This window comes from Microcaecilia unicolor, chromosome 1 (genome assembly GCF_901765095.1).
Source record: "Microcaecilia unicolor chromosome 1, aMicUni1.1, whole genome shotgun sequence".
NCBI lineage: Eukaryota > Metazoa > Chordata > Amphibia > Gymnophiona > Siphonopidae > Microcaecilia > Microcaecilia unicolor.
This window is the reverse complement of record NC_044031.1, coordinates 407,022,618-407,037,289: the sequence shown is the minus strand read 5'-3', so window position 1 is coordinate 407,037,289 and position 14,672 is coordinate 407,022,618. Positions and strand designations below refer to the sequence as shown.

At 44.7% G+C, this 14,672-nt stretch overlaps 2 protein-coding genes across 2 annotated transcripts in view; one reads left to right on the top strand and one right to left on the bottom strand.

Moving 5' to 3' along the window:
• The window catches only part of GPLD1 (glycosylphosphatidylinositol specific phospholipase D1), a 172,542-nt gene extending 168,656 nt beyond the window's left edge, over positions 1 to 3,886 (bottom strand). Inside the window, 1 exon segment of the mRNA XM_030185601.1 lies at positions 3,712 to 3,886. Coding sequence (XP_030041461.1) covers positions 3,712 to 3,808 — 97 coding nt within the window. The 5' untranslated portion in view covers positions 3,809 to 3,886.
• A 580-nt stretch (positions 3,887 to 4,466) lies between these two features.
• The window catches only part of ALDH5A1 (aldehyde dehydrogenase 5 family member A1), a 47,281-nt gene continuing 37,075 nt past the window's right edge, over positions 4,467 to 14,672 (top strand). Inside the window, exons 1-3 of the mRNA XM_030211458.1 lie at positions 4,467 to 4,929; positions 8,223 to 8,306; positions 9,327 to 9,497. Coding sequence (XP_030067318.1) covers positions 4,657 to 4,929; positions 8,223 to 8,306; positions 9,327 to 9,497 — 528 coding nt within the window. The 5' untranslated portion in view covers positions 4,467 to 4,656. The remainder of the gene's footprint in view (positions 4,930 to 8,222; positions 8,307 to 9,326; positions 9,498 to 14,672) is intronic.

Below are 14,672 nucleotides of genomic sequence, written 5' to 3'. Positions count from 1 at the left end.
ATTAGGAGAGTAGTGGAGAATGAAGTTTCATTGCTATGGAATACAGAGATGACTCACTTACAGGGGGATGATCAGAAGCAAACGCCGGTGCTAGAAGCTGTTAGCGCCGATGTTTGCTACCGCCCTGTGATCAAAGTCCCCGAGCGTGTAAAACAATGCGCTCGAGGGCTCTGAACACAACTAGCATGCAAATGCATGCAAAACAGGGCTAAACATATTCATCCCCAATGATCAGCAACCAGCGCACTAAAGATTGGGTTGCTGGCTGCGGCAAACCCTACTCCAGCTCCGAGCTGGCATTAGGGTTTGCAGACCATTGGGGAGGAATGGTGAGCCCTGTCCAGCATGCATTTGCATGCTAGCAGGCCCCCATTCCCCCCAACAAAGCAAACCCGAAGACCCCCCCAGCGGCAGGGGGCTGGAGGTCCGGCGGACCTCCGGTCCCCCCCTACGATACTCCCTCCCAGGTTCAGGGAGGGCTGGAGATCTGGTGGGTCTCCAGCCCCCCTATCCACCCAGCATTGGCAAGGGTCCCTGGTGGTCCAGTGTCAATCCGCCCCCTCCCTACTCCCCCTACCTTGGGTTGGAGGAGGGAAGTAGCCTGCCTCTCTCCTCTTCCTTCAATGCCGCAAAATGGCGGCGCCCAGCCCTGCCCAGTGCTGCTGAAATGTAAAGTAATATCAACACATATCAATGACATCTAAACTAGATTAATAATAATTCTCTGTGCTCTTTTGGAAATTAAGAATGGTAAGCAAACTGGGTCCATTTTTGGAGAAGGGAGCATGAGAGCACTGGATCAAGCAGTAGTTTCCTTAACTGCTGTAATGGTTTACATGTAGATTTAAATTCCAAACATCATAAAACATTGCAAATTATCTAGCATATGGTCATGCTAGCCCTTTACTGCAAGAGCTTCACTGGCTACCTGTGAAGGAGAGGTGTGTTTTTTTAAGCTGAAGGTTTTATGTTTGAATCATTTTTATTAGAAAGTACAGCAACACATATTTCAAAAATATCTGAAACAACATTTCTAAAATGTATAACAATCATTGAACATTAGTAGATGTTTTATAATGAATCCCCCCCCCCCCGATTCCCCCCCCCCTTTGCCCCTGTTCCTCAGATTCATTGCCTAACTTGCTACAGAGTCCTATAAACCTTACACCTATTCCCTCTCCCTTTCCCCTCTTTCTTCCCATAATCCCATTTCCCTCCCCTCTTCCCCCCTACCCCATTTCTAAACATTTCACATGGAAGAACAGTCAGCTCACAAAGAGGAAGAAGGCTCCAAATGTTGTTGTATTCTGGTTAACTTGTTTAGTATCTGTCGTTTTATGGTGGGTTGTAGTGTAGTCCAATATCTTTGCCACACTTTTCGAAATGCAAGTACATCACTATTTCTGCGTGCCGAGGCGACCAACCCACAAAGCTCTAAGTTCAGAAGTTCTGTCATTTTTGTCCTCCACAACTCTCTTGTGGGAGCAAGGGCCTCTCTCCAGTGAAGCAGAATCACTTTTTTCCCGACTACTGTTACTCGCTGAAGAAACCCCACTAGTCCTGCAGGGATGGGTTTTTTCAAAGCAAAGTTCTCAAACAAGATCAGTGGGTGAGCGTCCACTTTCCGCCTCCAGCACAGGCCCGCCTCTGTCAAGATCCGGGCCCAAAACTGGAGGATGAACGGGCAGAGCCAGAACATATGTCCCAATGTTGCCATGGCCACTCCGCATTTGAGGCAAGTTCCTGTTCCAAAACCCGCTTTCAGCGCTCTGGCCGGTGCCATATAAAATCGCAATGCAAATTTATACTGTTGCTCCCATTGTCTAATGAAAGGGGTTCTATGCTGGATAGCTAATAGAAACCTCTGTAGCATTTCAGCCGTAAATGTTATTCCCAGATCTTGCGCCCAGGCTGCTGCAGTTTTTATGTAGTCAATGTCCTCTGTTGTATCCAGGAGGGATCTGTGATGAAACCGCAACGGCACAACCCCTTGTGCTCCCAACGTAAGCGCCGCAGACAGAATATCCTGTACATCTTCGCTGAGGTTTAATGCTCCTAATGCATGGGCATAATGTCTCACCTGGGTGTATGCATAAAAATCACAGTTGGAAATTCCATATTCCCGTTGTAGATCTCCAAAGGCTTTAATCTGTCCTTCTTCATTGAGCAGCTGATATAGGTAATGTAGTCCCCTCTGTCTCCAGCGGACAAACGCTGCGGCAGAGGTACCATCCGGGAAATCAGGGTTCAAATTCAAAGAGAGAAATGGGGTTGCAGCCGCAGAAAACCCATGCCTGCGACACAACCATCTCCACGCTGCTCTTGCCGAGAGCACAAAACAGCTTAATAGTGGTGTGTCCACTGGTCTCTTTCTTGTGGTATGAAGCAGGCAACTCAAGTGCGTCTCCGGTGTCAGTGAGGCCTCTAGGCTCGTATTCGTGAAATGCTGAGTCCCTGTGAGCCAGTCTCTAACATGTCGCATGGTGCAAGAGATAGTTAAGTAACGAACATTTAAGCTGAAGGTTTTAAAGTTTAAAATATTTCAGTATCTGAGACCTGCACAATTTGGGTAAAGATTGTAAAGATATGCAGCCACAGAATAATAAGATCTTCAGAGCAAAATCTTTTGGTAATACCGACACAAAGGTTTGTAGGATAAGAGAAATGGAAGGGCGGGGGGTCATGTTGCAGCAGCTCAGTGGTGGAATAGACCCCAATGATAAAAGGGTTTAAACTATCTCTTTCCAGCATAGGCCTGATAGTTGACTCTACAGTTCATTTTTCTTTATTTTTATCTTATTTCTTTTTCTGTTCTGTAATGTTTTTAATTTATGTTCACCATGTTGAATAGACTACGATTATGGAGAGGGTATATAAAGATAAGTAAATAAATAAATAAATACTGTATTGTTCAAGGCCATTATACAAACTACCTTCTCAATAATCTTAGCCAGAAAGACAGAATTAGATGAATCAAAATCTTTTAGCTCTTCCACCTAACCCATGGGTTTTGGCAGCAGTTTGCTGATGTATGAGTTGCCAACCATCTGAAGTCAATTCAGAAACAAGTGCAAACTACTCTGGGTCAAAGTTGTATACAGGCAGGGCTGTAGCTAGCTATGTGCAGCCAGTTCGGCTGCATAGAGCTCAAGGGAGGCCGAGGCACCACAATTGTACCCTGTCCATTGGCTTCCTTTGCTGGCCACGATGCAGTGGACAGGGTGGGAGCACTTGGGGGCATGTCACCAATTCATAACTCTCCTATCTACAGGTGATATAATCCAATTCAAACCATCCCCCTAACAGTTCAGTGGGGTTCAATGAATATGGCCAATACTGCTCCGCCCATTAATGTGTATATCAGAGATTCCCAAACTGTGGATCAGAACTGCAAAATCTGTGTTTGGGGTTATGACCTGCGTGGGCCCTCCACAGAAATGTTATCGCCACACACCTTAAGGGGATCATGCACTTCCTGTGGCTGCACAAATAGGGTCACTGCCACAGAAAATTTGATGTATACCAAACTAGTCTGTTAATGTCCAATAAGTAAAATGAGCCCTAAGGGACAATCCCTTAACTGAAATGCCAATGCAGCTTTTCTTTAATTTGAAACATCATGCAGGTTAAGCATTGCTGTGGTACACCCAGACACTTTCTCAGCAATTAAAATAAAGAAGCACAAGAATGCAACTACAGCATGCTGCTTACCTATTTCTATATGTGTTGAAACACCACATTGCATGGTCCTGGAGCACTGGTTGCAAATCAAAGCCACTAGAACAGACCAAATCCAGAGTGCAGGCATGGTGATGATCTGCTGGAAAATGAAGCCTGCAAAGCTTTGCCAGGGTAGGGATGTGACCTTTGAAGTAGCAGTGTCTTTAACGCCCACGTTGAAATATGTTGAAATGTGCTTTTGTGTACACACTCCAGCCATTTTGCCTAGGCAGACAAGTGCAATGCTTTTTCCCCCTAACATCTGATACTATGTATTTACAGATGTCTGTGATTAGCTCTAGCTTTAATGATTTATGTATGTGTAATTTTTGATTCATTGTAATAAATATAGGCCACATAATTTGTTTTTTTCCACATGACTAAACTGAATTATGTAGATAAAGATGTATTTGTTTTATAGCACTGCCTTCCTCTTCTTTGCTCCCTGGGGATGTCTTCCACAGTCCTTGCTGTCCTCTTGTCACCCAGGTGAAGAGATGTTGTTTTGTCTTTAAACCTTCCTAGCGATGAGTGTGGTCCTGCTAGCTTTTAGCAGCAGGGGGCGCTAAAGCACGCGTAAAAAGTTGTGCTATGCTATGTATAATATATTTATTAAGCTTCATGAAGAAAATGACAGAATGCACGCTAACAGATAGTGTATTGATGGCACAATGATTCCTTTGGTAAATCATGTCCCGTTGTTTCCCCTTCCCTGCCCATGCACTGAGCGCCAGAGGGGGCGGGAAAGCGAACGGACTTCGCTCTTTCTCTGCTTTCACCGGCCTTGAACTTAGCGTCGGTGCAGACAGTGCGCGCGGGCGGCGCGTCACTGCAGCTCCGAGGCCGGCGGTGCCGCGTGCATGTTAGTGCGGCTCGTGCAGGGCGAGGAGGAAGTCCCCGACAGGGTTTGCAGCGCTGCAGGCGGACGTTGTGTGCATGGCGCCCCGCTTGCTATTGCCGCACCGGCTCCGGCTGTGGCTCTCGGGCCTGGCCCGGGGCTACTCGTCGGAGCTGGCCGCGTCACCCCTGGTGCGCTCAGACGGCTACATTGGAGGCCGCTGGGTAGCGGCGCGAGCCACATTCCCCGTGTTGGAGCCGGCTACTGGCGCCGAGTTGCGGCGAGTGTCGGACTGCGGCCCGTCCGAGTGCCGCCAGGCGGTGAGCGCTGCCTACGACGCCTTTTGCTCCTGGAGGGAGGTGCCGGCCAAGGTGAGGCGGACTTGCACAGTTCTTTCTTTAGGTGTAGGTGTCTGAGGCCTGTCTTGAGCCTCATCACCATCTATCACACAAGAAAGGGCAGCCTGCCAAGCAGAAAGCACAACTAAACTAAAAGCACGTAATGGACATAACACAACTCCTCCGTTCTCCGATTCCCTAATGTGGCAGTGCCACATGAACTTGATCAGACCTGTATTTGCAAAGTCCTCTCCAGTACTATGCAACCCACATTGAGCCTACAAATAGGTGGGAAAATGTGAGATACAAATGTTCAGTGTTGCCAGATGGCGAAAATGTTTCCAACCCAAAAGTAGCCCAATATTAATAATGTCAATATGAATATTAATAAGGCCGATAATAGTATTGTAATCATCTTAATCATTGGCAGCATAATCATCATTCACTATCAAAACAGAGTAGGGAGATTATTATATATGGCGTCACAAAACAGCACTATTCTTCAATCTTAACATTTATAAAGATAAAGTGCTTATTCAGAGGAAAAAGCCTCTAGAAGCCTCCGGTAAATACTTTAATAATTTCAATTTCGTATTTTACTTCGGAGAGCTGGGCTTCGTCATCATTGGCTTTCAAAAAACCTCTTTTAATTCGTTTTATTCTTTTTTAGTTTTATTAGAAGAAGAATAGAAGAATAGTGCTGTTTTGTGACGCCATATATAATAATCTCCCTACTCTGTTTTGATAGTGGATATTTATTATTGATTTTGGGAGATTACTTCTTTTCCTGATTTAGTTCGAAGCATAATCATCATCATCATACTTGGCAGCAGCATAATCACAATCATAATTAGCACAATCAGCACCAACATCATAATCATCCTAATCAGCACCAGTCCATCAGCAGCATAATTGACATCATAATCCATCCTTCCACCCACCAAAAAATAAGGAGCAAGTTCCCACCCCACAAACCATCTCTCCCTTTTGATCTAGGCACAGGGGGAAAAAAAGATTTTACATGCTCCCAGGTTTCAACCTAAATCATGTTTAATGTAGGATATAAATGTTATAAAGAAGTAAATAAATAGAAACTCTGAATGTTGAGCACTCGATTCTCATAACAGACGTTTTAGTGGCCCTTTACCAGGAGAAAAAAAATCTCTTTACAAATACAACTCGTGATAGTGTCCCTATAACCAGCCCCTCCAAATGACACACTGATTACGATTTATAACAAATTAATACTCTACCTATGAAAAGTTATTCCATTATTATACTTCCTCTGTGTATATGCTGCACAAGCTGGCATGTTTGAAATTATAGGTGAGATTAAATAAAAATGCTACCAACAATAAAGCATAATAACATTTATTCACTCCTACCCTAGCCGAGATAATATTAAACCATGTGCAACTTTCTTTAAATTAATCACCTTACTTTCTAACTCTTCTTACTCTCTTACCTATCTATATGGTCTATCTTTGCTTTACCCTTCACTATCAATTAAAATGTTCTATTACGTATTGTGTTGACATTGTAAGTAGTATACTGTGCCATACTTTTTATTGTTATTTGAATATTTTTACTGGTAATTGCCTAATGCTCATGTTTGATCTATTCTTACTGTACACTGTCTTGAGTGATTTCCTTCAAAAATGTGGTAAATAAATCCTAATAAATAAACATGGATGCAGCAGGTCATAGCCAGGCTCACTCCCCCTCTGCTCCTCCAGCTCTGGCTCCTCTCGTCCTGATCTGACTCACTCACTGCACTGTCTTGTGCCTTCTCCTCTCTGGTGGCGGCCCCTGGCTCCCCCCTTCTGATATTCTGCTCTCTGATTCAGAGAAAGCAGATCTGGAGGGGACTTGCCACTAGAGCCAACATCGTCCATGACCGATGTCTGTCTCCTGCCTTGGGCGTCGCCTCTGGTCGAAGTGCGGCCGCCGCGTGTTAAAGAGGGCCTGATCTTGCCTCCTATTAGTCCAATTAGGACCAATAGGAAGGCAAGCAGTTAAGAGCAACCAACCTGCACCGCATCAATGAAAAATCATCCAACCCATTACAAAAATAGCCCAGAAAGCTGTGACCCAGCCAATTGTCCAGATAGGGAAACAGGTGCTCTCCCAGTCTGCATAGTGATGCTATGTCTACTGTAAGACCTTTTGCAAACATTCTGGGAGTAGACGCGAGGCCAAGTGACAGAATATGGTACTGGTAGTGTTGTTTCCGTACTTAAAATCTGAGATACCTCCTGTGACTTGGACATATCTAGATGTGGGTGTAAGCACCCTATAAGTCCAGAGAGTATAGCCAATGGTTTTCCTGAATCATGGGAAGAAGGGTGTCCAGGGAAATCATCCAGAACTTTTCATTGTCCAGATATTTGTTCAGGGCCCTTAGGTCTAGGATGGGACGAAATCCTCTGCCTTTTTGAGCATGAGGAAGTACTTAGAATAGAATCCTATCTCTTCTTCCCCTTCCGACTTCCACCCAAAAACCTCTGAGAAGCAGAGGCCGTAGATGGGCTGAGGCAGGGACTTTGTAGCCTCGGTACCAGCACAATATGAAATCCTCATGATTCTTTGGTGTTGGGTTCAGTGATGCTTAGCCCAAGCGGGCGATACTGGTACCTGACGTCGAGGCAAGGTGAGACCTTCTTGATGTTGGTGTGTTTCCAGTGTAGCTCCAGAAGCCATAGGAACCAATGTCAATGACAGTGGACCAGACTTTGGCATGCCATAAAGTCTCTCACGCAGGGCATCCTGACTTCTGTGTTCTTTTCTGCATTTGAGTACATAGAGAACAGTGAGAAGATTTATGGTCAGGGCCCAAACAGGTTAGGCACATGTCATGTGGGTCAGTCACAGACATGGGCCTAGAACACACAGATATATATAGATACACACACACTCTTCTTCACGGAGGAGATATAAATCAAAATAGCCACCTCTCCAATGTCGCTGAAATGTTTTAAAAAATCAAAAACTAGTGTGGTTAGGTGTGTCTCTAGGATAGGTTTGGGAACCTCTGATGTAAGAGCCTCTCTGTGAGCAAGACCTGCCTTAGGAAAGATGTATACAAATGCAATTAGAAACATAGTTGTAACAAAGTAAATGTGTGTGTATTTGTTATAAATATTATGGATGCCAATTATATTTAAAAAGAACAAAAAAAAATATTTCCTTCTACCAAATTCACTTTTTTCTTCCTTATATAAGGATTCTACTTATCTGTTACAGTCATTAATTTTCTCAGGATTTATAATCCCCTCTATATTAACAAGAGTAGGTCCCCACTGCTAAAGATTTTTTTTTTCTTGTAGGAGAGAAGTGCTTTGCTTCGCAAATGGCATGATTTGATGATACAGAACAAAGAGGAACTCGCTCGGATAATTACAGCAGAGAATGTAAGAACTGATCAGCATCTGCTTTCTTTCTGTTTTTGAGCAGGGACTGTCTTTTCTTCATGTTCAATTGTGAAGTGCTGCGTACAACTGGTAGCGCTATAGAAATGATTTGTAGTAGTAGTACAGAGTTCCTTAGGCAATTTGTAGGCGAATAAGCTATCCCACTGCCAGCATATGGCTCAAGCACAGGGTTCTCGAAGAAATCTAACACAGACTATACTTCACAGATGCTTGCAGACAGAGTAAGAAGTCAGAACACCCAAGGAGAGCACGCTTCTCAAAACCAAAGTGTGTGCAGGCTTTGTACAGAGTTGCTTTGGTTTTGGGGCACAATTTTGTGGGTGCACATTGCAAACTTTGTTCATCCCCGCGATGGACTGCAGTTGGGGGCGCCCAAAATTGGCTTTCGAGTATACCGATTTGGGCGCCCGCGGGAGAAGGACGCCCATCTCCCGATTTGTGTCGAAAGATGGGCGTTGTCCTCTTTCGAAAATAAGCTGGATGGTTTCCTTTTAGAAGAAATGCTTTGCTCACACTGCCCAGATCAAAAAGTGGGCAGTACTGAACACAACTGTTTTCAAACCATAAAATCGTCCAAATTTTTGTTTCGAAAAAGGTCATTTGGTAAATGTTTTTGTCTCAGTGCATCTATCTTTTTGGGCCATTAAAAAAAAAAGAGGCGCAAGGGGAAAAATGCACAAAAACAAGCCATTGGGATGTATTGGGGGGGGGGGGGGCAGCATTTTTAGTAGACTGGCTACACAGATATTGCAGCAAAGCAGTGGGGCACCTTGGGGGGGGGGGGGGGGGGCACTGTAGTGGACTTCACATAAAATGTTCCAGGTACACATCTCACCATTACTTCCTTACATTGTATGGTGAACCCTCCAAAACCCACCAAATTCCTACTGCATCCCACTACAACAGCTCTTATGTCTGCAGGTGTCACCTATATGAGGGTTTGGATTTACTCCAGATGGTGTGTGTGATTTGTGTCCTTTCCTGATTGGCAAACCACAGGGCAAACCACTGAAGGAGGCCATGGGGGAGACGCTCTACTCCGCTGGCTTTGTTGAATGGTTCTCAGAAGAAGCTCGTCATACTTATGGTGACATAATTCCTTCTCCTGTGAGGGATCGCCGCCTCTTGGTGCTGAAGCAGCCGGTTGGTGTGGCAGCTATAATCACTCCGGTAGGTGCAATAGCGTGGTCCGCAAAACACCTAACATAAATAATATGGTTGCTACTGTGGAGGGTGACTTCTGCTGATCAAAGAGTGACACTTGGGAATTCAGTCAGGGGAGGAGGTTTCCCTTCCAACCCTGGGCCAGCAAGGTGATCTAGTCAGAGGAAAGAAAAAGGCATAAAAAATACAGATACGAATGTAGCCACTGAGTTTGTAGGTTTAGGCCCTGATTTATTAAGCATAAATGAGTCCTCCATCTTTGAACCTACCATAGGTTCTCTGATGTCCTTGAATTTTGGCATTATTTTCAAGCTCATCAGCTTCAGATATTTCAGCAAATAGGTTTTTCCTTTTTGTCCCATTAGTCTAGTCCTGATGCTTTTTTTTTGTCTCCCTTTCAGTAGATGTAAGCAGAGAACACCAAATTGCAGACTTCCAGAGCTGCCAAGTTTCCCAGTTTCAGGAGATTGACTTTGTGGCTATAGAAACAAAGAAAATGAAGGCAGATAAAGACCCTAAGATCTATCCAGTCTACCCATCCACGACTTCTACTATCCCTTCCTCTCCCTTAAAAATCCTAGATACTTATTCCAAGCTTTCTTGAATTCAGGTACAGTCTTCATCTCCTCCACTGGGAGGCTGGTCCACAAATTCACCACCCTTTCCATGAAGTATTTCCTCAGGGTACTCCTGAGTCTTTGCCCTTTCACTTTCATCCTGTGCTCCCTTATTCCACAGCTTTTCCATTGAAAGAAACTCGCCTCCTGTTTGTTTATGCCACAGAGATATTTACATTTCTCCATCATATCGCCCCTCTCCCTCCTTTCTACATATTGAGATCTTTAAAATCTGTCCCCATACGCTTTATAACGAAGACCACTGACCTTTATTGTAGCCGCCCCCTGGACTGACTCCATCCTGTTCATATCTTTTTGAAGGGACGCTCTTCAGAATTCTACACAGTAATCTAAATGAGGTCTCACCAAGACTTATATAGAAGCATTATTGCTTCTTTCTTCCTGCTGGCCATTCCTTTTCCTATTAATCCAGGCATCCTTATAGCGCCAGTCCTGCTTTTGAATGCATATCCCAAAGCATTGGTGGTGCTGGTATTTGATTCTTCTCATTGAAATTAATGTTGCAGGTCCCATAATGTATTAGGATAGAGTTGGCTAAAATCTGTTTTCTGGAACCTGATAACTTGAAGCTTTGTGATTTTCACCCTTCCAGCAGACAGTAGGAGGGCTTTGCAGCAGGACAACTGCATAAAAAGCTTGGGTACATTCCATGCATTGGGACTGAATGGTGGATTGACAAGAAAGAGAAAATTTGGATTCATCTGCTAATTTCCTTGAGTTCTATCACACCAGCCCTGGATACACACCCTTATTTGTTTGCTCTTCCTGTTTATAGTATATGAAAATTCAGATATTGTGGTGGTTTTTGTCATTAGCTCTCCCAAGATTAATTGGATTCTCAGTCCTTGCTCATGAACTTGACAGTCGGGAGGCCACGAGTTGCAGTTCACAAGCTCTCTTAGTTAAAAAAGGGGGAAACTATTGTTTGTTGTAGGGTTTGGTTCTGCAGTGCTGAATACTGAACAGAACCCTATATATGAGGTCAGCAAGTTGGTGTTCTCTGCCTCTGCTTGTAGGAGAACAAAATGCACGCATCAGGAATAATCTGGCAGGACTCAATAATGAAAATTAGCAAGTAAGTCTAAATTTTTCCTTATTTGTTTCCTTTCCCTCCCCCCCCCCCCCCCCCCCCCCCCCAGTGCTGCCATTTTAGTTTGTGAAAAAGGGGATGAAAAGTCTCCACCTTTAGACAATTGTTATTAGGGCTGCTTAAGGACTGCCCAGTATTTTACAGCTCAAATTCAAAGCTATAGCCACTGCTGCTTGGATTTAAAAAAGACTCTGACGAAAGAACTGGGGGGGGGGGGGGGGGGGGGGGGGGAATCTTCTGTAAAGGGAGTGAAATTTATAAGAGGGCATTTTTTTTGTAGTTAAACATTAGCTTAAATGATGGGGCTAGTGAACTTCACCTCATAAGATGTTCTTGGGTAATTGGGGATTCTGAATTAGTCCATGGTTTATCCTATATAATAATTCTCACCTCCAACGTTCGAATGTGCCTGGGACCGTGCCTCCCTCGGAGGTGGTCTGCTAGGCAGGCACGCACTGACGTCAGTGACAGTTGATACCAAAGCAAGGGGAGGAGTATACTCCTCCCCCTGCCTGGGAATCAGCTGTCATTGCGCTGCTCCCTGCCACTTCGGAGCAAGTGGCAGGGAGAGGGGCAACATAGACCACCCCCCCCCTCACTAACCGAGTTCCACACTCCGCCCTCCCTCCGATTACAACACCCCCCCCCCCCCCCACACTTTACGGCCCACTGGACCCCCCCTTCCGCAACACTGTCGACCCCCCCCCCCTTCTCGGCGAAAACTGTCCCCCGCCGCCGTCCAGTACCTGTGCTGACGGGGGACCCCAACCCCCGTCAGCCGAAGTCCTGTGCTGGCCTTCGCGGCGTTGCTTCTTCAGTGATCTTCGGTTCAAGTTCCTCTGCGTGCGTCTACACAAAATCATTGAAGAAGCAACGCCGCGAAGGCCAGCACAGGACTTCGGCTGACGGGGGTTGGGGGTCCCCCGTCAGCACAGGTACTGGACGGCGGCGGGGGACGGTTTTCGCCGAGAAGGGGGGTCGACAGGGTTGCGGAAGGGGGGGTGAAAACGGAGGGAGGGCAGAGTCTGGAACAGCGAGGGAGGGTGGGGGATGGCCTTGCTAGCGCCTGTTTCCTTCCTTTTTGAAACGGGCATTTTTTACTACTGTGAACATAAAGAATGATACATGGGCCAGGTTGATAGCACTTCTCAGGATATGACGTCTGCCCTGGAGCAAGTCCAGTGTAAAATATGTAGGAATCTTTGGAGGTTTAAGTTTTGCATAGGTATGACAGCAGGGTTATGATCCATGTCCATCTGATGTGATAATCATTTGCTTTTAGTAATTAAAGGAGACATGTAACATGCTTTCACAGTTTTTAGTGAGGTATACTGTACTTACGTGCCAATATTGTTGCTAGACAGACTATTGTCTTTGCATATTGTGATGTTTTACTGGCCAGTATAAAAGTAACCTAAAAACTTCACTGTATTGGAATATTCCAGACCATGCAAGTCTTTTATCATGATTTGATTACTAGAATTCAAAGCTTCGTGTACAACTGTTTCCTTTGCGGAGCTCCTGCTTTCCCAAAGTGAAGGAGGTGGGCCAGTATTCAGATAGTTATTTGTAGATTTTCAACTCCTGCATGGATAGCCGTAGACTGAAGATCTGTCCAGCTGCTCTGCCACTATCTTTATATATTGGAGGGGCAGAGTGAGGTTGGAGCAGGTGTGGCAAACCAAAACTATGTGTATGGCAGTGATATTCCTCTCCTATACTAAGGGTAGGTATTCAGCCGGTGGCACCCAAGAGTTTTGCTGACCGCCACCGGCATTATTCCCAGATATTCAATGCTGGACCCTGTCCGGACTTTGGCATTGAATATCCGTTTTTTTGTGGAGCGTAGGCGGATCAATTTTTGAGCACCAGTATTAGCAATGTATTTCTGTATATAGCACAAAAAAAAAAAAAGAAATTGTGAGCAACCGTGTAAAATCTGTGAGCGACTCTCCTAAAATGTGTGAGCAATTGCTCATGCGCTCTGCTTAGAGGGAACATTGGTTACCACATAAAGATAGGACTGACTTTTTTGTGGTCCTATTTATGTGGTTAATTGCTGAATATCAGCACTTAACTGGCCAACTGCTAACTCTTGCTACCAGAATGTCCCCAAAATAGCTGGTTTGCAGTTTGGCACTGACTGGTTAAATTCCACTGAAAATTAGTGGTTAACCCTGAACAGGCGATTTAACTCTCCAGGAGTTGTTTCTGGCCAATTAAATTGCTTTGAATATCGACCTGAGAGTTTCTACATTTAGTTTAGACCTAACCTGAGCAGGCAGTGGCTGTTAGCAGTGAATATGTACATTCAGCACTATGTAACATAGTAACATACATAGTAACATAGTAGATGACGGCAGAAAAAGACCTGCATGGTCCATCTAGTCTGCCCAAGATAAACTCATATCTTGAATTTGTACCTGTCTTTTTCAGGGCACAGACCGTATAAGTCTGCCCAGCAGTATTTCCCGCCTCCCAACCACCAGTCCCGTCTCCCATCACCGGCTCTGGTACAGACCGTATAAGTCTGCCCTCCCCTATCCTAGCCTCCCAACCACCAACCCCTCTTCCCCCCACCTGCTCCGCCACCCAATTTCAGCTAAGCTTCTGAGGATCCATTCCCTAATGGTTTGGGGTGCTTGTTTTAGAAGCACTAGTCATATTTTAGACACACATAGATCAGCACTTAGGTGGTCATATTGCATAAATATCTAAGTGCTGATTTTACTAAGCAGGGATATACATGTTTAAAACTGAAGGACATGCAAATGGCAAGGGGCCATGGTTTGAATATGTTTGGGGTGGGATTAAGTGGGCCTAAGAACTGAACGTTTATTCCCCATTTCATAAATTAAATGAACTTCTATGCCCTAAAAGATCCATATGAGGGTTTACATCTGCTACTTGGGATATCTAGGTTTTGGAAAAGTGCTCCTATTGAGCAGTGCTCCACTGAAGGGATCAGGGAGATTACCCTTTTAACTCCTAGTGATTGATGTATGTGTGTCTGTGGATGTCCGTCCATCCCCCCCCCCCCCCCCCCCCCCCCCTTGAGAAAGCAAAACTGGCAAGGAATACTGGGCATCCTTGATGGGTTTGGGAAAAAATAAATATCTATTTTAGTCACATAGAAGTCCAGGTTTTTTCAATTTGATATACTACATCATTGGGCACCTTCTGAGCGGTATACAAAAGAAGTTTAGACAGAAAAGAACTACAAAGTCAATAGGAAAGAAAAGATAACAGATCAGTGAAAAGCTAGAAAATAAAAGCATAACCACACATTTATTTATTTATTTTTATTTATTGCATTTGTATCCCACATTATCCCACCTCTTTGCAGGCTCAATGTGGCTTACAATACATCATGGGTACTAGAAATAGAAGTGAATATACATTAGCTTTACAGAGGGTTTGTGTTACATGGTGGTGAATTACATGATGGTGTTA